Source organism: Saccostrea cucullata, unplaced genomic scaffold (genome assembly GCF_032062105.1).
Source record: "Saccostrea cucullata isolate Sc308-1 unplaced genomic scaffold, CSIRO_AGI_Scuc_v1 ctg571, whole genome shotgun sequence".
Classification (NCBI taxonomy): domain Eukaryota; kingdom Metazoa; phylum Mollusca; class Bivalvia; order Ostreida; family Ostreidae; genus Saccostrea; species Saccostrea cuccullata.
Genome location: NW_026932178.1, coordinates 441,842 through 464,557, shown reverse-complemented (window position 1 = coordinate 464,557; position 22,716 = coordinate 441,842). Strand labels below are relative to the sequence as shown.

The following is a 22,716-nucleotide window of genomic DNA, read 5'->3' as shown; positions in this document are numbered from 1 at the left end:
CAAGATCATTATTTCTACCTGTGTCGCTCTCAGATTTACTCCATTTTCTTTGTATTGGAAATGCCTGCAAGATTTTGCGATATCGTCGCGTTGTTTGGGGTTTAGTAGAAGACAATATATTCAACCTGGATTATAATATTTTAAAGGCCGGATTAGTTGTCTGTTTACCTCAGATTTCTTGTGCAATATCTTACGTTATATAAAATCTCTGTGTATAGTCTTTATCGCTGGTCATTCCACTTTAGTTGTAGTTTGGGATTTTCATCACTGGCTTTCGGCGATCACAACCGACTCATCTTCAGGAAATGTTACCATTTGCGTGAACGCGATGGAACTGCGCCATTTCGAAAAACGATCATTGTTCTGTAAGAGCCTCCCCACCTCCCCTGAACCCACTTTTATATCATAACTTCAATACTCTATCGATTTTTACTTTTAGTAGCTAGTTGCTCAGGTGTGCGACGTTGCCCCTTGGCCTCTTGTCAAATTATGCAGAACAATGTTTTATGAAATGGAAAATATGCTTCAGTTAACTGGTCCACATCTTGAGTCTTATTTATCTAACAGTAGTGCATAATAAAATATATACATGTAGAAGGCTGCAGAGAGTGAGGAATAACAGAGTAACTTCAGACAAATACTTCTGACCTTAATAACCTGTTCTGGTTATTTGAACAGCTCTGTTTTTAATATGATACATTGACTGAGTTTGAGGGCAACTTGCGTTTCATCAGACCCAAGAACACAACTGTCTACCCGAGGCCGTTAGGCCGAAGCCAAAGAGTTTTGTTCGAGGATTGACAAAACATATTTTGTCTGAGAACTCAGTCAATAAATATTTTGTTATACCTTTCAATTTATTTGTTTGACATACATGTATTTTGTACTGTCTTCCGCGATGTAACATCAGGTCCGTCACTGTTGAACACCAACGAATGCGGTCTATGATTTCACCGACTGGTCCAACATCTCACTAAATGGGCAAAAGTCTATTTCTTATCCCCGCTCAGCAAAACATTAGAAATGTTAGGCTTTTTTGCGTAAATTTGTATAGAAACAAATATTGTAAGGTATAAAGATGACATTTCTTCTTCATTTCATTGAAAATTAAACTTATATTAACTGCCTTGATGACTGATGAAATTAGGTGAAATTAGTGAAAATTACTCCCTTATTTTCTAAAGCAGATTCTTCTTAAAAGTAACACTGAAATTCATTTATAAGAATAATAAAATTCATTTATTTCTGTATTGTGCACAAAAGGACTAAAGTTGGAAATAATTTCAAGTTACATTTTAAAGCCTAGATTTGTTTACCGGGAAAAATTCAAAGTCTCACATTAAACAATAATGTTACAAAATATCCATGTTTTGGACAGCAGAATTTGTTATCAAAACAATATAAGACCAACCATTTTCATTGGAATAAAGATGTCATAATTGTTTCCACAAATCTGCTGAAGAGCAGCAGAGCCAAGGAAACTCATTGATTGATTAATACCCATGGACCTCGGTTTTTAAATTAAAGAATAAATCAGAAACAATAAAAAGAGAAATAGATGGACATTAACCCTATCAGGTAATTTTTCATAGATGTATGTCATGCATTTTACTAATAAAGTGATCTTATAGAGGGAACCCTCCCTGCTCCATTCTCATATGTGTCGCTGTTTGTATATGGTTGTATGGTACTTGCCTGAGAGATTGTTGGTATGAGTATAGAGCAGCCTGGAGGTTTCCTGTCACCTGTTGACAGATCCCCAGAATCTGCCATGATATGCCTCTGTCTATTAAAGGTATAAGCTGTCCCTGATCATAATGAACTAGGGTCTGTAGATCATCTAGAGCTGTTTTTACTCTCATCGTGTCTACATGTATGTAGCACAAAATCTCTAGCATGTACAACAGTATATAGGATGGGATATATAACATACTGTATCCATTCTCTAGAGAAAACTTTTGTTCTGGTATCAATTCACTGATATAAAGGATTTCATTTTGTAGTCTGATATCCATCGCTACAGCCTGTCTCATCTTTGTAGACCAGGACTGTCCCCCTACAGCCTCAGTATACATCTCTGTATCTACAATATACCTATAAATCACATATGGCTGTGCTAACTTGACCTCGATCATCTCTATAATAGATAAAGCTTCAATGTATCTAAGTGTCTTGTAATAATACATGGCTATGTACAACATGTCAGTAAAGCAACCAAACTTGGCTGCTAATTTCAGCATGTGACGGGAGATTTTGTCAGCTAAATACCTCAGTTTGTTTTTATGTGTGCAAGTTTCCATGTGTAATATAAAAGCAGTGCTCCGAAGGACAAAAGCTGTAAGACTCTGAAGCATTAAGTTTTGATTCTGTGTCAGGAGGGGTGAACCTATCATCTGTTCTATTGTTTGTAGAGATCTCATATAACTGTGTATGTTTAAATTTTGTAGTACTTCATGTGCCTGTATTTCAATACATAGGTTTTTATCAAACTCAGCCTCAGAAATCAGAGTATGTTCATCTGTACAGATAGAGAGTCTGGGGTTATGTAGGACATTTATAATACAAGACCGGATGGTAGGAATGTATAACAGAAATGCTAAACCCTTCTCATACAACCCATGCAATCTAGTAAATAGCTGATGTTGCTTGACACCATGAATTTTACTCAGAAACATGTTGTTATCTGGAATGAAAAAGTTAGGACAGACCCCCTCATACACCCATTTGAGGATGAGTTTAAAACAGACCCAGAAACACCCCAGGAGATTTTGTGGACACCAGCGCAATACTGTGTTTTGTTGAATCACCCAGAAAACTGCTGTCTTCATGTGATAGGAGCACAGTAATTTATCATCATCACCTACTCCATTGTTAATTATTTCTGTTAAGAACAATTTTAGTAGGCCGTATGATAAGAACTGACAGTGGTTCATTGCATACACAAGTTTTTGCTCTGCTAGAGAAAAAGAAATTCTCCATTCCAGGTCTTCATGACACCCTAGCTTATGTCCGATCGCTACAAAGTGACATCCATTGTTTACTATATCATCAACAAAATGTAGCGGGGGCCAAGAGTGACATCTGTCTATCCATGAGGAGGCACATGGAGGCCAAAAGTCACAAACAAAACAGATGGCCTGATCATATTCTAGTTTACTGATTGTTCCACTTGCACAAGGTCCATGCCGAGTCGACTTACTTGATGCAGAACACACGATCTGAATGAATTTAGAACTAGATATACATTGTCTATTATACATTATAACGCAAGCTCTCTGGACACCTCTGTCCATGCTTGGTGACAGTAAATATAACAAAGTAAATCCGGGTGGACTATCAGAACAGTCACAGAGGATCAGTGTTTGTCTGTGTGTGTTGTAACATTGAGACTGAGATAATTCCCAGATCACACGGTGATTATTTGGCCAAACCATATAGTCTATATCTGATCCTTTCAGTCTGAATCCTTCTCTGAAACTTCCACTCAAAATCACACTTTTGTCATCCCTTGACACTTGATTTTCCACCATATCCTTGATGTCCATCATTTCTCTCCTCATGGCCACCAATTGTGAGGTTCCAACTTTACGACATAGTCCCACAAACACTGACTCTGATATGTGTTGTATTAATCTCTTACTGGTAAAAATAAAAACAAAATCACTATAGTAATCATCAGAAAAACACTTATGTATATTCCAAAGAAATAGGCTTATACCTGCAGATTTTAAGAGTGTTTAGAAATATCTACATCATTCCTACTCTAAATTTTATGAATTATAATTTAATTTTTTTTTCATAAATATACAATAAAAAAGCAGTTTTCTGAAGTACTCTGATAAAGTTAAATAATTTGAAAATACAAGGACGTGTCGACCAAGCACCATCAGAAATTCGAATTTTCAATAAATTTAAATAAGAATTTTATTATAATTTTGTATGAAATTCTTGTATAGCATCACATAAAACACGAAATTAAACAGAAAGTTTGAGAAAATATGAACTAAAACATTTTCATCTCCCGAAAAGCAAAACATAGTCATAGCTAAGTCAGGTTGAAATTGAAATGTATCTCTATGTCTAGTAAAATTCCATAAATCTTAATGCCTAGGTCTAAGATGGGATAAACATGGAATCGAACTTTTTTAGGAAAAAAAAGTGTTACAGTAGCAGGTCCGAATTGGCTAAGAGGTCAGTGTTGTGCCATAATCCTATTATTTACCTTATAAAATGCTTCGCATGTTTCAATCGTTCTAAGGTTATTATTTATTTATCAAAGTCTTAAAAGAAGAAACTGAATAACATAATGTAAGCATTTTATACGTCATACATTTCTTCAATAAAACTTACATTAAATAATTGTGTGAGCCTCTAATGGAATCCATGTTGAAAGATAAGATCTGAAAAGTTCCAGGTGCTATATTTAGTAAAGAAAAATCCATCTACTTTCGTTTTGGTTTATATTACCTTTTTGCATGGAATAGCATTTATGACAGCTAATTTTTAAGAGATAGATTTCAATGAACAAAAAATGTGCAAGAAATGCATGTACATGTTGTAGCTTGTTTGTGGTCTACAAAAACAGTCTTAGTTTTAATTGAAACCAGGCAAGCTTTGATAAAGACAGAATAGTTTGAATTAAATCAAGAGAAGAACAAAAACCTTTTCTATTGACTTCCACAAGGGCTACCTACTTTGGGTCTAAAGGTGACTTCCCAGACCCCTGCTTCTGAGAAAATCCCACCCTCCTAACAAATATCCTGGTTCTCTTTACTCACTGTTTGGATACTACCTACAGAGGGGATGCTTACCCCTCCATGGCATGTGATCTCATCTCTGATGATTTAAAGGTCCGTATATGCTCCGCTACCGATTTATTAGGTTTTAATTGACTTTTGAGCTTGATTTTCCATATGTACATCAAGATTTTATTACATGTACCTGAAAAAGTATTAATTTAATACAAATTACCTTTTTGGGTAGAGCAGTGCCACAAAAAGGATACGAAGTTTTACATAGAAATGTACATAAGAAAAATCTTAGAAATCTTCCCAAAACATTTAGCCAGAAAAGCTGAAACTTATGTGAAAGCATTCTTAGGTAGTGTAGTTTCTAAATTGTAAACATCATGACCCCCGGGGGTAGGGCGGGACCACGTAGGAAATCCATATTTTTATATTAAAATATATATAGAAAAAAAATCTTAAGAAAACTTCTCAGGAACAACTTGGCCAGAAAATTTGGAATTCATCCTGGGTTAGTTAAGATTCCAAATTTTTAAAATCATGACCCCCTGGGGTAGGGTGGGACCACAATAGGGAATCCAAATTAACAAAGAAATATGTAGGAAAAAACTTTAATCCTTGGTTAGTGTAGATTCCTAATTGTAAATATCATAACCCAGGGGGTGGGGATGGCAGAGCCACAATAGGTATTACAAGGGGGGGGGGGGCTCTGGTAAAGAATGACTACAGGTATAGAATTACACGAAACCATGTGGCTTTTGCAAGGGTCAAGATCGTAGGCATTTGGATATGTTGTTAACTATGATTTGATGAAGTTATTACGTATTTCACAAGGCCAAATATCATAACACAAATTGCAGTAAAATCAAATTCAAAGACACACTGCCATGACGTTTTGATACAATCTATTAAGTAAATGATGATTGAAATACAATCAATCTTTTATATGGTATTACTATCCCTATAGGTATCAAGATGTAACAATGATTGAATTAGGAAGGGAGAAGACCTACTGATTTGCATATAAAATGGAAGAAAATATTTGATGATCTGAGATTTTCTTTCCCGTCATGCTTTCCTTGAATTTTGAATTGCCACTTATTATTCATTTTATCTGAAAAAATAATAAATTTTCAAATTAAATTTAAATACCACTTGCACAACTCTTTCAACGACGAGTTTGCATTAATTTTGGAAACATTGCCTTTGTCTAAGTTTCTTTCTCTCAAATTTCATTTCTTGATCAATGCTTAATGATTTTTTAATGTTTAATTTGCTTTTACAGTTATTTTCTTTGGTCATTTAAATGTTTCATCAGTTTTCCGTCTTCAACATTAAACTTCGCTACTATAAGGCTTCGATTCTTAATTAATCTCAAAATGTCTTCAACCAGTTTTCATGTCTTTGGCAATTTTATATGTACAATTGTGCTCTTTATTTTACTTTTTTCTTCTATTTCCTGATATGATATAATTGCCTTTATACTTTTCAAAGTTTGATTTCAGTTTTAGAGCCCTTTCCGAATTACCATCGATTCGGGAAGTTCTTTTTAATGAGTACTGAGAATAACATTTTATTTGCGAGAACTTTATTTTCGCATAATTACTTTGGTGCTGGGCTTTCGATGAGATTTACCACCTATTTTACATACAAGATCGTTATTACTACCTGCGTTGCTCTCAGATTTAGTCCATTTTCTTTGTATCGGGAATGCTTGCGAGATTTTGCGATATCATCGTGTTGTTTGAGGTTTGGCAGAAGACAAAATATACAGCCTGAATTTTAATGTTTTAAAGCTCAGATTAGTTGTCTTTTAACCTTAGATTTCTTGTGCAATATTTGACGTTATATAAAATGTCTGTGTACAGTCTTTATCACTGGTCATTCCACTTTAGTTGTAGTTTGTGATTTTTATCACTGGCTTTCGGCGATCACAACTGACTCCTCTTCAGGAAATGTAACCATTTGTGCGCATGCGATGGACTACTGTATTATCTCTTCACAATGAAGTTGCATTACTAAATATCGATAAAAAATAAACAGACATTTACGACACAAAGTCATGTTTAAAATAAATTTTAAGTATATTAATTCGTGAAAAATAGAGAAGGCGTATTTATTTTATGATAGTGAATACAGCCAAATACAATGTATTCAGCTTACACCGGGTATGGTCAAAATATTGGTAAAGTACACGATGACGAATTTTAGAAATTATGCATTATCAAACTCACGTTTCTGAGGTTATAAGACCGGTTTCTGCAAGTCTCTTACAAGAGTTGTATAAAATCAAATTTCCTATAGTTTCAATTCTATATGAAGATCAGGTCAGTTGTAAGCTTGTTGTGAACCCTAGAACTTTTAAGAGATAAGGACGTACATTAATAAATATCACGGAAATGTTTTTGAGTGTCGATATATTTTTGAGCTAGGTTTCATAACTGATCTAAAATTGATTTATTTTTGCATTAAACCAATCTGGAATCAGTATCTGAAATAAATTATTGTGCGTAAGCAAAAGCAGTTTTCGTCATTCAAAAGAGGAAAATCCTACTGTATTGTAGAGTCTTCTATTGTTTTAGCAATCATATCTACGCCAGTTTTTGATTTTTAATTAATGCAGACATATACGTCGTCATAATAAACTGCTCTACAAGGTTTTAAGATATTTTTGATTTCTGCTTTTTAAAATATATGATTGGATGAAATATGATAACTTTGTGGTCATTTTAAAGTAATACCGACATTTAATGATTTCACTTACATATTAAGGAATTTTACTATGTGACATTGTTTTGTAGTTTTGAGTATGACCAGACCGATGAGTTTAAGTTAATCTAGTATAGGGATGCTCACTCGTCCATGGCACCTGATCCCATTTCTGGAATTTTGGAGGTCCGTGTTTGCTTTGCTCCCATTTTATATTGTTTAAAGGACTTCTGGACTTGAATACTTTTCATTACATATATATTTCCATATATTTCATTATATAACACTCCGTAATACTGTGGGGGAAATCCAATGGATATATAATATTTTTGACTCTTAATTAAATTATTAGCTGTTAATGAACTGTGTGCTCCCTCATCTCTGTATCTTTTATATTTTGTTGCAGACTGATTACTAGTATTTATTTCCGGCCCGCAATTCACGAGGTGGTTCAAAGAGATTCCAGGAAAATCTTTCTTTTTAAATTCCATTTCATTTGAAGTTATTTATAAAATTTATAGCATCTTACGTTCTATTCCACCTGTGTTGGTATTTCAATTTTAATTCTTCCTAATATAGTTTTCCCCACGCACACAGCACCTAAAAATAGACAAATATATAACATATAGGTTTTTTGACCGACGTCATCAAGTTAATAATGTATATACTTACTACAGTCGAGTGACAACGCAGGTATATTCCTGTTTGTATCATTAACTCTGACGAATTATAGATCGATTTTTACAAAAAAAAAGATCATTGTCACCGATGAACGTCGCTGTATGTGATGTCTGTCCACCAGCAGCTGAGGGGGTAACTATCCACCAGCTGACGCGGGGTCTCTTTGTTGGGGGTACTGATATAGTAAGATCTAATCGTACTCGAGTTGTTGTTCAGGAGCAATACGCTTAGTAATTCGCAATTGAACATTTCCTAGGTGATGTAAAGCACGATACAGACTGTAAAATTATAAGGTAATTGATTTTTACCAAAAGTATACTAAATTGATTTTGGAGTGATGTTGAGGCAGTGGAATTATGTGTTAGTTACCGCAATGTTTGGAGTAGACTAGACCGTGTATCGGATTTCGGTGCGTTCGATTGTTATCGGTAAATATCGTATACTTGTTAGCTCAATCAGGGGCGCGTTCAGCCCTCTGTTTTAATTATATGTCACTACAAGCAAAGGTAACACCAGTGACAAGTGTTTTGTCCTTTCTATCAGGATCACTTCTTATCGAGGATTTCGTCGAGGTGAGTACTATTTGACGAGAAATGATTGCAACTGTGTGATCAGAACTACTTACCATAATGCATTTAATTTTTCTTAAAAGAAATAATCAGATCACATAGATTTTTATTCACAAAGGAAGAAACAATTGAAATATTTAATCAGGCTTTATTATATATAAAATCTTTTTTTATTATTTTAAACATTTTTTTGATAAAAGAAGTCTTGTTTAAAAAAAATTCTAACATTGAATTAAATTTTTAGCATCATGCTCAAGAATTATAAAGCCAACCTACTTAAATGAGTTTATAAAGGACAGTGTCCTCCTAAATTGCGGACTATCACCTTCGGACATAAAAATCCCAAACCTACTTTTTTATGATGATTGTCTGAAAGTGGTCTGCAGTGGCGAGAATGTACGTCAAAAAACCATATTAAAAATGCAATAAAGTAGGAATGTCACCAAAACCGTCATCATAGAAAAACCTTCCTCTTTTAAAGATTTATTAGAGTGTTTCTATGTCTTTCTAATTAAAAAATGTAAAATTCACCTGAATCCCACTGCTGAAAATTTAATTATACACGAATTGTTTAACAGTCTACCTCGATGGATCAAAGGGAAATTCTTTTAAAATATTTCACTGCACATAAGCATTATAATATTATTTAAGAATATAAACCAATATAATAAAGAAATATAAAGAAAAATGAAAGGGAAAGATACCGTGTATAAAAGGAAGAATTTCGGTGGGTAAAACACAAAATATACATGCCTGTTTAAAAATAATGAAAGAAAGGCTAATTACGTAATTTCATTAATTAAACAAGTAAAATACTTAGATGCACAATACATGTACATATTTCAATATTTTTTTTTTAAATGGAAGGAAAATAATATTACACCTGTCTGTGAATTTAACTTTGTTTCGAGCTTTATATAAGTGTAACTTAATATAACTATTACAACAACAAGCCCTTTACTTGTCGGGCTGAATCTAAAGTGGGTTTTTCTGACATGTTATCTGTCCGTCCGCCCGTCTGTAAACTTTTTCACAATTTCGACTAAGAACCATTAATATACTTTGCCAATTTCAGCAGACATGCCACAACTTGCGTCTAGAGGATTCAGGTGTGTGCAAATGAAGGGCCACATCCTTCTATTATCTTTAAACGAGAGATAATTAGGAATCAGAGGAAATTTAAAGGCATATTTTAAAAATCTTAAAAACCATCGGAACAAAAATGATGAGAATTTTGTTTCAAGGTTAATCAAGTGTAATCCAGGTCTAAAGATTCAAGTATATTCAATTCATGCCCCTTTCCCCATAACACACACACAACCACTTCTTTAGAAGACACAACTTCCATATAATTTCAAAATTTGAATGAAAAACTAATCGCAGTATTCAAAAATATATACTGCCAAAGAAATCCTCTCGAAGTTTTTTTTGAAAATATATATTTTTGGTGTACAGACATTCAGGAAGAAGCTTTCGTTGGTCTCTCAGAATTCCCTAATCCCAGCGAATCAATAGCTCCGATTCTCCATCCTACAAGTTTATTCAATTTACCCGTCGTCCACTGCTTTGAATGGGATTCCTAGTTAATGCTCATAGATTCCGTGTTTCATTAATAATTCATGATAATGTAAACTAATTACATTGGAAAGTCAAACTTGTGATTTTTGCAGACATGAAGCAACATGTTCAGATTGGTAGACATGTAATAGTCCAGACTAGCTGTATACGGTTATATTGATGACACGTGATAGTCCAGACTAACTGCGTACAGTAACATTGAGGACATGAAATAGTCCAGACTAGCTGTATACGGTTATATTGAGGACATGTAATAGTCCAGACTGGCTGTATACGGTAACATTGAGGACATGAAATAGTCCAGACTGGCTGTATACGGTAACATTGAGGACATGTAATAGTCCAGACTGACTGTATACGGTTATAATAGTCCAGACTGGCTGTATACGGTTATATTGAGGACATGTAATAGTCCAGACTGACTGTATACGGTAACATTGAGGACATGTAATAGTCCAGACTGGCTGTATACGGTTATATTGAGGACATGTAATAGTCCAGACTAGCTGTATACGGTTATATTGAGGACATGTAATAGTCCAGACTAACTGCATTCGGTTATATTGAGGACATGTAATAGTCCAGACTAGCTGCATACGGTTACATTGAGGACATGTAATAGTCCAGACTGGCTGTATACGGTAACATTGAGGACATGTAATAGTCCAGACTGACTGTATACGGTTATATTGAGGACATGTAATAGTCCAGACTAGCTGTATACGGTAACATTGAGGACATGTAATAGTCCAGACTGACTGTATACGGTTATATTGAGGATATGTAATAGTCCAGACTGGCTGTATACGGTTACATTGAGGACATGTAATAGTCCAGACTGGCTGTATACGGTTATATTGTAAATCTGGGCATTTTTGCTGTAGATAAATTTTTTGCAAATTTGCAAGTTCATTGCATTCGCAGAAATATTTTTCTTAAAAATAAAATGCCATATAAGAAAATGTAAACAAAGCAGTGGTTGTATACGCAAAATTTTGAGGACATGTAAAAATAGTCCAGATTTTCTGTATACGGTATAAATTTTCCAGATTTACGGTAGAGGACATGTAATAGTCCAGACTGCTGTATACGGTATATTGAGGACATGTTATATTCCAGACTAGCTGTATACAGTTATATTGAGACATGTAATAGTCCAGACTAGCTGTATATACGGTTATATTGAGGACATGTAATAGTCCAGACTGCTGTATACGGTAACATTGAGGACATGTAATAGTCCAGACTGACTGTATACGGTTATATTGAGGACATGTAATAGTCCAGACTAGCTGCATACGGTTACATTGAGGACATGTAATAGTCCAGACTGACTGTATACGGTAACATTGATGACATGTAATAGTCCAGACTGACTGTATACGGTTATATTGAGGACATGTAATAGTCCAGACTGGCTGTATACGGTAACATTGAGGACATGTAATAGTCCAGACTGACTGTATACGGTTATATTGAGGACATGTAATAGTCCAGACTGGCTGTATACGGTTATATTGAGGACATGTAATAGTCCAGACTAGCTGTATACGGTTATATTGAGGACATGTAATAGTCCAGACTGGCTGTATACGGTTATATTGAGGACATGTAATAGTCCAGACTAGCTGTATACGGTAATAGTCCAGACTAGCTGTATACGGTTACATTGAGGACATGTAATAGTCCAGACTAGCTGTATACGGTTACATTGAGGACATGTAATAGTCCAGACTGGCTGTATACGGTTATATTGAGGACATGTAATAGTCCAGACTGACTGTATACGGTAACATTGAGGACATGTAATAGTCCAGACTGCCTGTATACGGTTACATTGAGGACATGTAATAGTCCAGACTGGCTGTATACGGTTATATTGAGGACATGTAATAGTCCAGACTAGCTGTATACGGTTATATTGAGGACATGTTATATTCCAGACTAGCTGTATACAGTTACATTGAGGACATGTAATAGTCCAGATATACGGGTATACCGTAACATCTGGAAATTTTTGCTGTATACAAATTTGGTTATATTGCATTCGCAGAAATATTTTTCTTAAAAATAAAATGAGGAAAATGTAAACAAAGCAGTGGTTCTTCGCAAAATTTTGAAACGTAAAAATTAATCAACAGCATTTTCTGAATTCGCAAAATAAAATTGAGGACAAATTTTCCAGATTTACGGTATTGAGGACATGTTATAGTCCAGACTGGCTGTATACGGTTATATTGAGGACATGTTATATTCCAGACTAGCTGTATACAGTTACATTGATGACATGAAATAGTCCAGATTAGCTGTATATACGGTATACATTGAGGACATGTAATAGTCCAGACTAGCTGTATACGGTTATATTGAGGACATGTTATAGTCCAGACTAGATGTATACGGTTATATTGAGGACATGTTAATAGTCCAGACTGGCTGTATACGGTAACATTGAGGACATGTAATAGTCCAGACTGCTGTATACAGTTACATTGATGACGTGTAATAGTCCAGACTGCTGTATACGGTTATATTGAGGACATGTTATAGTCCAGATTAGCTGTAAACGGTAACATTGAGGACATGTTATATTCCAGACTAGCTGTATACAGTTACATTGATGACATGTAATAGTACAGACTAGCTGTATACGGTTATATTGAGGACATGTAATAGTCCAGACTGCTGTATACGGTTATATTGAGGACATGTTATAGTCCAGACTAGCTGTATACGGTTATATTGAGGACATGTTATAGTCCAGACTAGCTGTATACGGTACATTATAGACATGTAATAGTCCAGACTAGCTGTATACGGTTATATTGAGGACGTAATAGTTCAGACTAGCTGTATACAGTTACATTGATGACATGTTATAGTCCAGACTAGCTGTATACGGTTATATTGAGGACATGTTATAGTCCAGACTAGCTGTATACGGTTATATTGAGGACATGTTATATTCCAGACTAGCTGTATACAGTTACATTGATGACATGAAATAGTCCCGATTAGCTGTATATACGGTATACCCCGGTATTGAGGACATGTTAAAGTCCAGACTAGCTGTATACGGTTATATTGAGGACATGTTATAGTCCAGACTAGCTGTATACGGTTATAATGAGGACATGTTATAGTCCAGACTAGCTGTATACGGTTATATTGAGGACATGTTATATTCCAGACTAGCTGTATACAGTTACATTGATGACATGAAATAGTCCCGATTAGCTGTATATACGGGTATACCGTAAATCTGGAAATTTTTGCTGTAGATAAATTTTTAGCAAATTTGCGAGTTTATTGCATTCGCAGAAATATTTTTCTTAAAAATAAAATGCCAATAAGAAAATGTAAACAAAGCAGTGGTTCTTCGCAAAATTTTGAAACGTAAAAATTAATCAACAGCATTTTCATCCGAATTCGCAAAATAAAATCGACGTAAAATTTTCCAGATTTACGGTATTGAGGACATGTTATAGTCCAGACTAGCTGTATACGGTTATATTGAGGACATGTTATATTCCAGACTAGCTGTATACAGTTACACTGATGACATGAAATAGTCCCGAATAGCTGTATAAACGGTATACATATTGAGGACATGTTATAGTCCAGACTAGCTGTATACGGTTATATTGAGGACATGTTATAGTCCAGACTAGCTGTATACGGTTATAATGAGGACATGTTATAGTCCAGACTAGCTGTATACAGTAACATTGATGACATGTAATAGTCCCGACTAGCTGTGTACAGTTACATTGATGACGTGTAATAGTCCAGACTAGCTGTATACGGTTATATTGAGGACATGTTATAGTCCAGATTAGCTGTAAACGGTAACATTGAGGACATGTTATATTCCAGACTAGCTGTATACAGTTACATTGATGACATGTAATAGTACAGACTAGCTGTATACGGTTATATTGAGGACATGTAATAGTCCAGACTAGCTGTATACGGTTATATTGAGGACATGTAATAGTCCAGACTAGCTGTATACGGTTATATTGAGGACATGTAATAGTCCAGACTGGCTGTATACGGTACATTATAGACATGTAATAGTCCAGACTAGCTGTATACGGTTATATTGAGGTCACGTAATAGTTCAGACTAGCTGTATACAGTTACATTGATGACATGTTATAGTCCAGACTAGCTGTATACGGTTATATTGAGGACATGTTATAGTCCAGACTAGCTGTATACGGTTATATTGAGGACATGTTATATTCCAGACTAGCTGTATACAGTTACATTGATGACATGAAATAGTCCCGATTAGCTGTATATACGGTATATATTGAGGACATGTTAAAGTCCAGACTAGCTGTATACGGTTATATTGAGGACATGTTATAGTCCAGACTAGCTGTATACGGTTATAATGAGGACATGTAATAGTCCAGACTAGCTGTATACAGTAACATTGATGACATGTAATAGTCTCGACTAGCTGTGTACAGTTACATTGATGACGTGTAATAGTCAAGACTAGCTGTATACAGTTATATTGAGGACATGTAATAGTCCAGACTAGCTGTATATACGGTTATATTGAGGGCATGTTATAGTCCAGACTAGCTGTATAGGGTTATATTGAGGACATGTTATAGTCCAGACTAGCTGTATACAGTTACATTGATGACATGTAATAGTCTTGACTTGTTGTATACAGTAACATTGAGGACATGTAATAGTCCAGATTCAATGTAAGCAAATGCCAACAGATTTTAGTTGCCACAAAGCATCTTATGCCATAATAGATATGCACTCAATTCTTTTCTTAGTGTGTGAATCTCCATGCTGCTTGAGGTAGCTATAGGTAGCTGTGCTAACAACTACAGAAAGCTTTGTCGACTTCTAGACTGCTAGTGAAAGCTATGCTAATTTCTTGAGGTTGTTATAACAGCTAGAGGTAATTGTGCTATTTTCTGGAGGTAACTTTGCTTACTGCTTGAGGAAGCTGTTAACTACGAGAAGTAGCTTTGCTAAATGCTAGAGGCATCGATGCTAACAACAAGAGGTAGCTATGCTAGAGTAATGTATAGCTGTGGAGAAATATGACGTAGTAATGTACCCTAAACAAGCGCCTTGAGGATGTTTAAGGTCAAGGTTTGCAACAACACGTATAACCAGATGTGTTCTGTCTACATAGTGTTATAATGATGATTTTTAAATATCTTTTGGGGATATCATTTATATTACAAATGGCTCTGATAATCAAATTTAAAGCATTGTTTTTGTTTGTTTTACGTTCCTTTGAGAATTTTTCACTCACATTCAGACGCCACCACTTACGGGTGAATGACTGTAAATTTAAAGTTATACTCGGCACTTGGTGCCTTGGAGCAGTGGGGGTGTATTTTTCGTGCAAGCACCTACTGAACTTAAGTTTGTACGGTCTCATGAGAAGGAACCATCTCCAAGTCCCGCAGTGAATTTCAAGCCTCAACGTAATGAGATAGAAATTAATACGCACCAGAGTAGGTTTTTTTTAACCAGTGAGTAAAATTAAAATTAAAAAGTTTCATCAATAATTTGTAATATTAATAGAAACATCTAAACTTTCTTTTCATTACAGAGGTCTTCGCACTCTTTCCTATAACGTAGATTCAAAGGGGGTGCTAAATACACGGCTTCAGTTGAAGATTTCGACAGACAGTAAACAGGGCACGTTTGATTATGTACGACAAACTTAGGCTATTTTCCTGAGATAATATAGGTATATGCAGTCTATCATAAATTAAAAAAAGGTTTTCCAGATTTGCGCAATTTGTTGTATTTCCCATTCTGACAAATAAGAAGAAGAGAAGGTTTAAATGTGATAAAACATACTTCGAAAACATTACTTCAAGGGAAGGGACCCTTACTCACAAATAAGCATTTAAATCAGGGGACAGGTGATATAATATTTCGTATTAGAGAGTTGCCAACGAAATCAAGTGCCTTTAAACCAGTAAAAATTTGGTTACTAACGACCATTGAACTTCCGCGAATTAAAATAATTCCTCAGAAACCGTAATCTGTCACAAAGTATATACGTATCTATTAGATGTTTTCATTGTTGCAAATTATCAGATGAAGACTCCTTTTCTGATAAATTACTCCCTGAAATACTAATTGGCGTCGATTTTTTCAAGTGAAAACATTCCCCGGGGATTTCGGAGTATTTGAATGGCAGTCTAGCTCAGGAAACGGTTCAGAACGATTAATTGTTTAACATTCCGTCAGGGAAATTTGACTCGTGTAATGATCTATAAGTTCTGACATTATTATTTGTTAATGCTGTGACATTTTTACTTGGGGGCGTATATGCGTCTTTCGTGGTAAATAGTTGACTCTATCACAGACTGTTGTTGAAGGTCTTTACTAGACTCGGTAAACAGAGAAGTACATGTATTACTCGGTACCAAATGTTTGTCTGTTTTGCGTGTATAGTGGAGCTTCTCTTAATCCATCTTACTCCCACCTTTTAGTCGAGCTCGGCGTGGATTGTGGATCAGTATTCCCCATTCAAACATTGAGTACTTTTAAAATCTCAGCTAGAGCTTTTAGGTTTTTGAAATTTTTTTGAGACATTGCAAGATAATTGAGTATGTTGCTGTTCTTTGTCATTTGAATCTACATGCATATAGCTGTTAAGGCATTACTTAAGTTTATTGAGGTCTTTAATAACCATTGGTTTAGAACTAATTTTTCCAATACATATTCTCAAATTCAATAGTTTTTTGTGTCTGCGGAATAAGAATGAATTTCATCTTATTGCCCCTAAGCTAATGAACAGTGATCTATCTAAAAATATATTTAAAGTAAACAAAAGAAATTTTCAACCATCCCTGAAAATCCCAGAGTTGGAATCAGGTGCCCGGGAGGAGTGAGCATCCCCTGCCGTATGAAGCACTATATTGTTCTATGAAGCACTATTATTTTGCCACAACTTTGTTCCTGATTATTTTTCTCAAATCACGTGGAATTTTCCATTTTCAAATGTAAACAAAAACGACTGGAATATCAGGTTCTGAGAGAAATGCATTAAAACTTTCAGTTGATGATTCAGAAGAAACTATCAAAAGAAACTGGTGGTTTTAAAGATAAGAATCTCAGTTTTCTACGGGTTTTCTTTTGAATTAATCTTGCTGTAGTTTTTAGCGGTCATCTAATGTGTGTCTTTTGTGTTGCTTCTCATCCACTAGTGCATTCAGTAGTAAATCTAATGTGTTATGAATGACATAATTCATCTTGTTATTAAGTTGAAGAGGATCGTGTTAAATATTAGTGTCCCATTAAATGCACTTCAGCAAGTAATTCTTGCACCCAGGAGCTGGGTTTCTTGAGAACTGTACATACTTGTGCAGATTCCAAAGTTCCAGCTGTCTTAGTTCTGATAGATTTTTTTCAGTGACAACAGACATTATGTCACACCCTGTGTAACGATTTTCTCCTGTGTTTGGAGAGGCAGTGTTATCTAATTCGTTAAGAGTCTGTTTCAGCTTTGCTGTGTTTCTCACAGGAGCCATTTTATCATTAGTCATTTAACAGACAAACATAGAAATTTTTCATGACGGCGTTTCATAACAGTGGTATTAATAATTCACAAGTCTTGATTGTTCACGTTGAAGGTGGCGAATTGTAACAACACATAAAAACTGGCTCTTGTTTGATTTCTCGGTGTAAATCTATCGATTAACGAGAGACGAGTTATAATCAGGATAATTTAATATGTTAAAAGAAGCGGCTTCACTGGTCTCGAACATATTTATTGTATTACGGAATCTCCGTCAACTTAACGCTTTACGTACCGCGCCACATGAACAAGTCAATACGATAAATTGTTAACTCAAATTAAAAAAAAGACATTTTTAATTTCTAAAATCATATCTATAATTTGAGCTGATGAACATTTTATGATTTGATCACCCTTACGTATGAATTAAAAAATAGGTATACTGCTTGAAGCAAAGTGAGTAGATATTTACAATATACTCAGTAAACTGAAGGATAATTCCTTTTTTTTTTCTTTTTCTCCTAGGTTTCGACACTGGATTCAGCTCAGTTTTTGAATTTGTAAACATCAGAGATCTATCCCAGATTCAGAAATGTCTACAACAAGAAAAATTCGAAATGGTGTAAGAAAGCGCCCATATGACTCTGACGTTTAACGCGCAATGTTTGTGCCTCGTGCGCATGTCCACCTCAGTAATCCTGATTCTAAGAGATTATGGTTTTCCCGTCGACCATCAAGACGAAACGTAATACAACGAAAATTGAAATGGTACGAATGTGTGCGCATGCCCTGTTTGATGCCTACCCTTGTGGGAACAGCGATAGGAGTTCTGATTTTAATCAGTGGGACTCTCATGAGTTTTATTGGATATAACCCCAGAGCGTTTCTAGGGATACCTGAGGAGGACCACACCAATCGCTTCAGAAGTAACGTGACTGACACAACCGCCGTGTCTGTTGAGGGGTTAAAGGTCTTAGCGTACGTAGGCCCAGTGTTTATGGGTGTGGGGTTCTTTGTCATGATTATCGCCGTTGTATTGTATTGTGAAATCAAAGAAAAGTACGTGTGTAACATTCTACCTCAGCAGAACGTCAATGTCAAACAGGTCCAGAAAGATGTCCTGTACGACATGATCATTGACGAATTCAGGAAGAATTACTTCAGAGGAATTCAAGTTCCGATCCAGAAACGAACGAAAAGGCAAAAGTCGGTGGAAGAACGATACCCGACTTTGTTCAAAGCTCTCAGCATCAGTACACCTGCACTAATCATCACACCTGAAATTCAGCGGAAGTGGAAGAACAGCTGTGAAGCGTCACCGAACCCGAGTCGATCAAGAAGGAAGAAATATATCTACGACACTTGGTTAAAGACTTCGTCTTTGCCAAATATTCGCGCGCGCGCTGGACAACGACAAGCGTTACGCAACGAAAGACGCGTTCATAGACGGGCGGTTTTTCAGGATCGTCTTTCCAAGAGTTGTGATCACCATGACATGCAGAGTAAATCTGTGGACACGGACAAAGATGATCGGGGATCGTGTTTTGATAACCCTGCTTATAGGACTTCTCCTCCGCAGGAGAAATTGCCCCCACAAATTCAGGTAAGTCCTCCCTCGACCCCTGATACTTTGGAAGTTGATCTCACTAACATCTCGGTTCAAGTGGATTATCACGAGATTCCAAACGGAAAAATTATTCATTCTGTATCGTGTAATACAACAGACGACAGTTGTCGAACGTTCTCAAGCGGTCACATTTCATCCTCGAGAAGTTTTACAAGCGACCTCTCGCGGTCAGATACGCGGGGGCTCACAATGAAGAGGAGGCTGTACCCACAAAGCTGCATTGATCTCTGTGACGAGGAAAGCAGCGATAAGCATGTGCTGGTGACGCTGGACAACGTGACCGCTCAGAAGAATCTCCAATGCCAAACTCAGCTCAGAAGTGGAAAAAGGGGCATGTTTATCCGAAACAGTAAACCCGGGCCGTATAAAACTCTGATAGGGGTCTTTAGGAGCGAGTCGTGTTTAGACCGCATTAAAAAATTCACCAAGCCAAACAGCGACAAAGACAACGATTCATTAGATTCATTCACGTTGACCGAGGATGTCCTAAAAAACTTTGAAATGGCCGAGCTGTCTTAGCCAGAATTTCCTCGAACCGTTTTAGACCGAGAGCCACAATACTCCTGCTCGTCCCTTTATAAGTATAGTGTTATCATCGCACAAGAGAAAATCGAGTCTCAGTTCTAGTTTTGTTACTTGCTTTACATTTTATGCAATAAGGCAGAAATCAACGATTACCAACGCCGTTTCCATGATAACCGATTCAATAGATAACGAGCGGTGTTCTAGTATTACATTATATACCCAGGGAAATGGAAAAATGTACTTCACATATTATGATAAGGAAATGGCGGCGAAGAATCTTATTTTGGCTTTATATTGTTGTGTTTTACGTTATTGGTTGCAAAATATTCTACAGACCCACTTTGCAAAACCAAGAAATTTAAAGAATATTTAGCGTGTTATCTTATATGTATACATTTTGATTATTGTATTTTATTAGTTAATCAATTAATGAGAGTTTTGGATGTTAACGTTAGTCAGTTTGTGTGTGGTGTAAAATTTTATATTTTTATTGAGTGGTAAAATTTTCATCCTGAGACTGAAACTTTCAACATCATTTAATATATGTAAATGTGAGCTATACCAGCTAAACACTAGAAATTATTTTTTTTTTTTAGAAAAAATTAACCTTATGACCGAATATGGCGTTAAATATGCTAAAAGTATCACATCATCTGATCTAAAGGTTCAATGGAGTACCAGTGATAAAGTTTGCAGAAATGTGAGCGCAATATATAAAAACAGGGTTGTGACGTAATGTAAAAGGGTACACTTCCCTGGAATTGATAATATTCATAATATACAGAAGAAAAAGCACTCAATGAGAAGCATAGAATGCGTGCATGTCTGATGCAAAGGTCCCGTGTAAATTAATCAAGCATTGGTTAATGAGACTGTATAAGAAAGCAATCCCGTCCATTTTATTCTCTTAATCAAATAGCTTTACAATTATTCCTGTACTTTCGATCTGCATACGCAGTTTTAATTCTGAAATGTAGTCATCCAATAAGAAGTACCCAATCCTTGCTGTGTATTTTCGATTGAGTTGAAAATCTATATATAGAATCTAATTATATTACTTAATACTTTTTAAAAAAACGTTTTATCTCTTTATTGTTCGAGTCAAAAAGTACTTTTCTATTTACTTATTATAAAATATGTATTAATATTTTCATTATTCCATTATTGAGACATTACTAGTATCTTTTTGTATTAAATATATGTCGTTGTTTAAGGAAGGCCCACACTTTTACGGATCAGGTTCTAATTTTACACATCAATATAAAATTCTGATTTGCACTTTTCTATTGATATAAATCTTTTTGGGTGATTGAAAATGATTTAGCAAGTATATATTTGTTTATTATAGTGTTATTGTGCATATGAAGCATTTAATATACATTATTTAGGAAATTAACACTTTACACTCTGTCCATAAGATCTATTTGTCATTTAGTACACACACAAACACAAAATTCTTAATTGCTTTTAAAGCAAACTAACCTGAGATTTATTTTTATTGATTTAGAGCCTATATCATCCATTTAATTTTTACTTTTTAAAAATTTTGCATTGAATGATTGAAAAAATTGATATTCCAAAAATGGGGGTTTATGTCTTCACTGTTTTGAAAATTCTCTGGTAATATAAAGTAGCTGTTTTTGTTAAAATTAGATATAATTCTTAATAGTTTTAAAGAAAAAATGGCACTAAACATTTTGATTTTTGAGAAGTATAAAAAATAAAGATATTTTGAGATTTTTTTCTGAAAGACATGTTCAACACCAATTTGTTAATGTTTTGCAAAAGATTTCAAATATTCTCTTCTCAAATATATATTTTTGATCTTCATAAGTTTTAACATAAATTTGATGTGATTTGGTGCATAATTGAGAGAAATATGATATCACACTTTTCTATGTTCAATTTTGGCTGTTGAGTTTTTAGAGGTATGTGCGCTGAGACATGCTGTATGAAAATTAACCTGCAAAGATATATGTCTTTTATTTTTTACTCTGTTAATCAAATTGAAAAATTATCTTTACAATTATTCCTTAAATGTTTTAGGGCAAAGTATTATTTTTCATAAGTGCATTGTACCCACTGCATATATATATATTTGCATATCGATTGCTCTCTCCCAATGAACATGTAGTCATCAACTGCGTTCATAGGACTATAGATGCAACTGCTATGAGTGCAATTGCTCTAAACCAATCGTGTCTAGAAGTATATATATGCATGTGTATTTTTGAATATTCTGAAAAAAAGAAATTCAGAAAATTAAAATGGCTATATATTTAAAAATTTAATTTTGGTCAGATATATTTAATTATATAAAACTGTTTAAAAATTGTAGAAAACTTATATTTATTTTTTGTATCTTGTTTGTTCAAAAAAAACTCTTCACACTTGTTTTATCTCTTCAAGAATAATTTCAGCTATTAAAAATAAATAGAAGAACTTATAAAAAAAAAATAGAAAAGCATTCTGAAGTAATAATCATTATAAAAGCATACATTTTTCATCATACAAAATTGTTGATTTTTGTTAATATTTTCATTATTCAAAACAAAAATTATTGAGACATTACTAGTATATTTTTTGTATTAAATATATGTTGTTGTTTAAATGTAGGGCAAAGTATTATTTTCATAAGTGCGTTAATTGTACCCACGACTGCTTGTTTACGATATTTATAGATATTTATCACGAAAATTATCAGATACTTGTACACTGTACTTGGAACGAATTAAAACAAAAAATACCGACTATGTATTA

The 22,716-nt window shown here is 34.8% G+C and overlaps 2 protein-coding genes across 2 annotated transcripts; one reads left to right on the top strand and one right to left on the bottom strand.

Moving 5' to 3' along the window:
* Positions 1 to 1,336: 1,336 nt before the first annotated feature.
* On the bottom strand, positions 1,337 to 17,817 carry LOC134234591 (uncharacterized). The gene is made up of 2 exons (XM_062716667.1): positions 17,648 to 17,817; positions 1,337 to 3,639 (listed from the first exon to the last, which is right to left on the bottom strand). The coding sequence occupies exons 1-2, from the start codon at positions 17,815 to 17,817 to the stop codon at positions 1,626 to 1,628; spliced, it is 2,184 nt and encodes a 727-aa protein (XP_062572651.1). The 3' UTR covers positions 1,337 to 1,625.
* A 516-nt stretch (positions 17,818 to 18,333) lies between these two features.
* On the top strand, positions 18,334 to 20,466 carry LOC134234609 (uncharacterized). The gene has a single exon (XM_062716687.1). The coding sequence runs from the start codon at positions 18,466 to 18,468 to the stop codon at positions 19,948 to 19,950; it is 1,485 nt and encodes a 494-aa protein (XP_062572671.1). The 5' UTR covers positions 18,334 to 18,465; the 3' UTR covers positions 19,951 to 20,466.
* Positions 20,467 to 22,716: the final 2,250 nt, after the last annotated feature.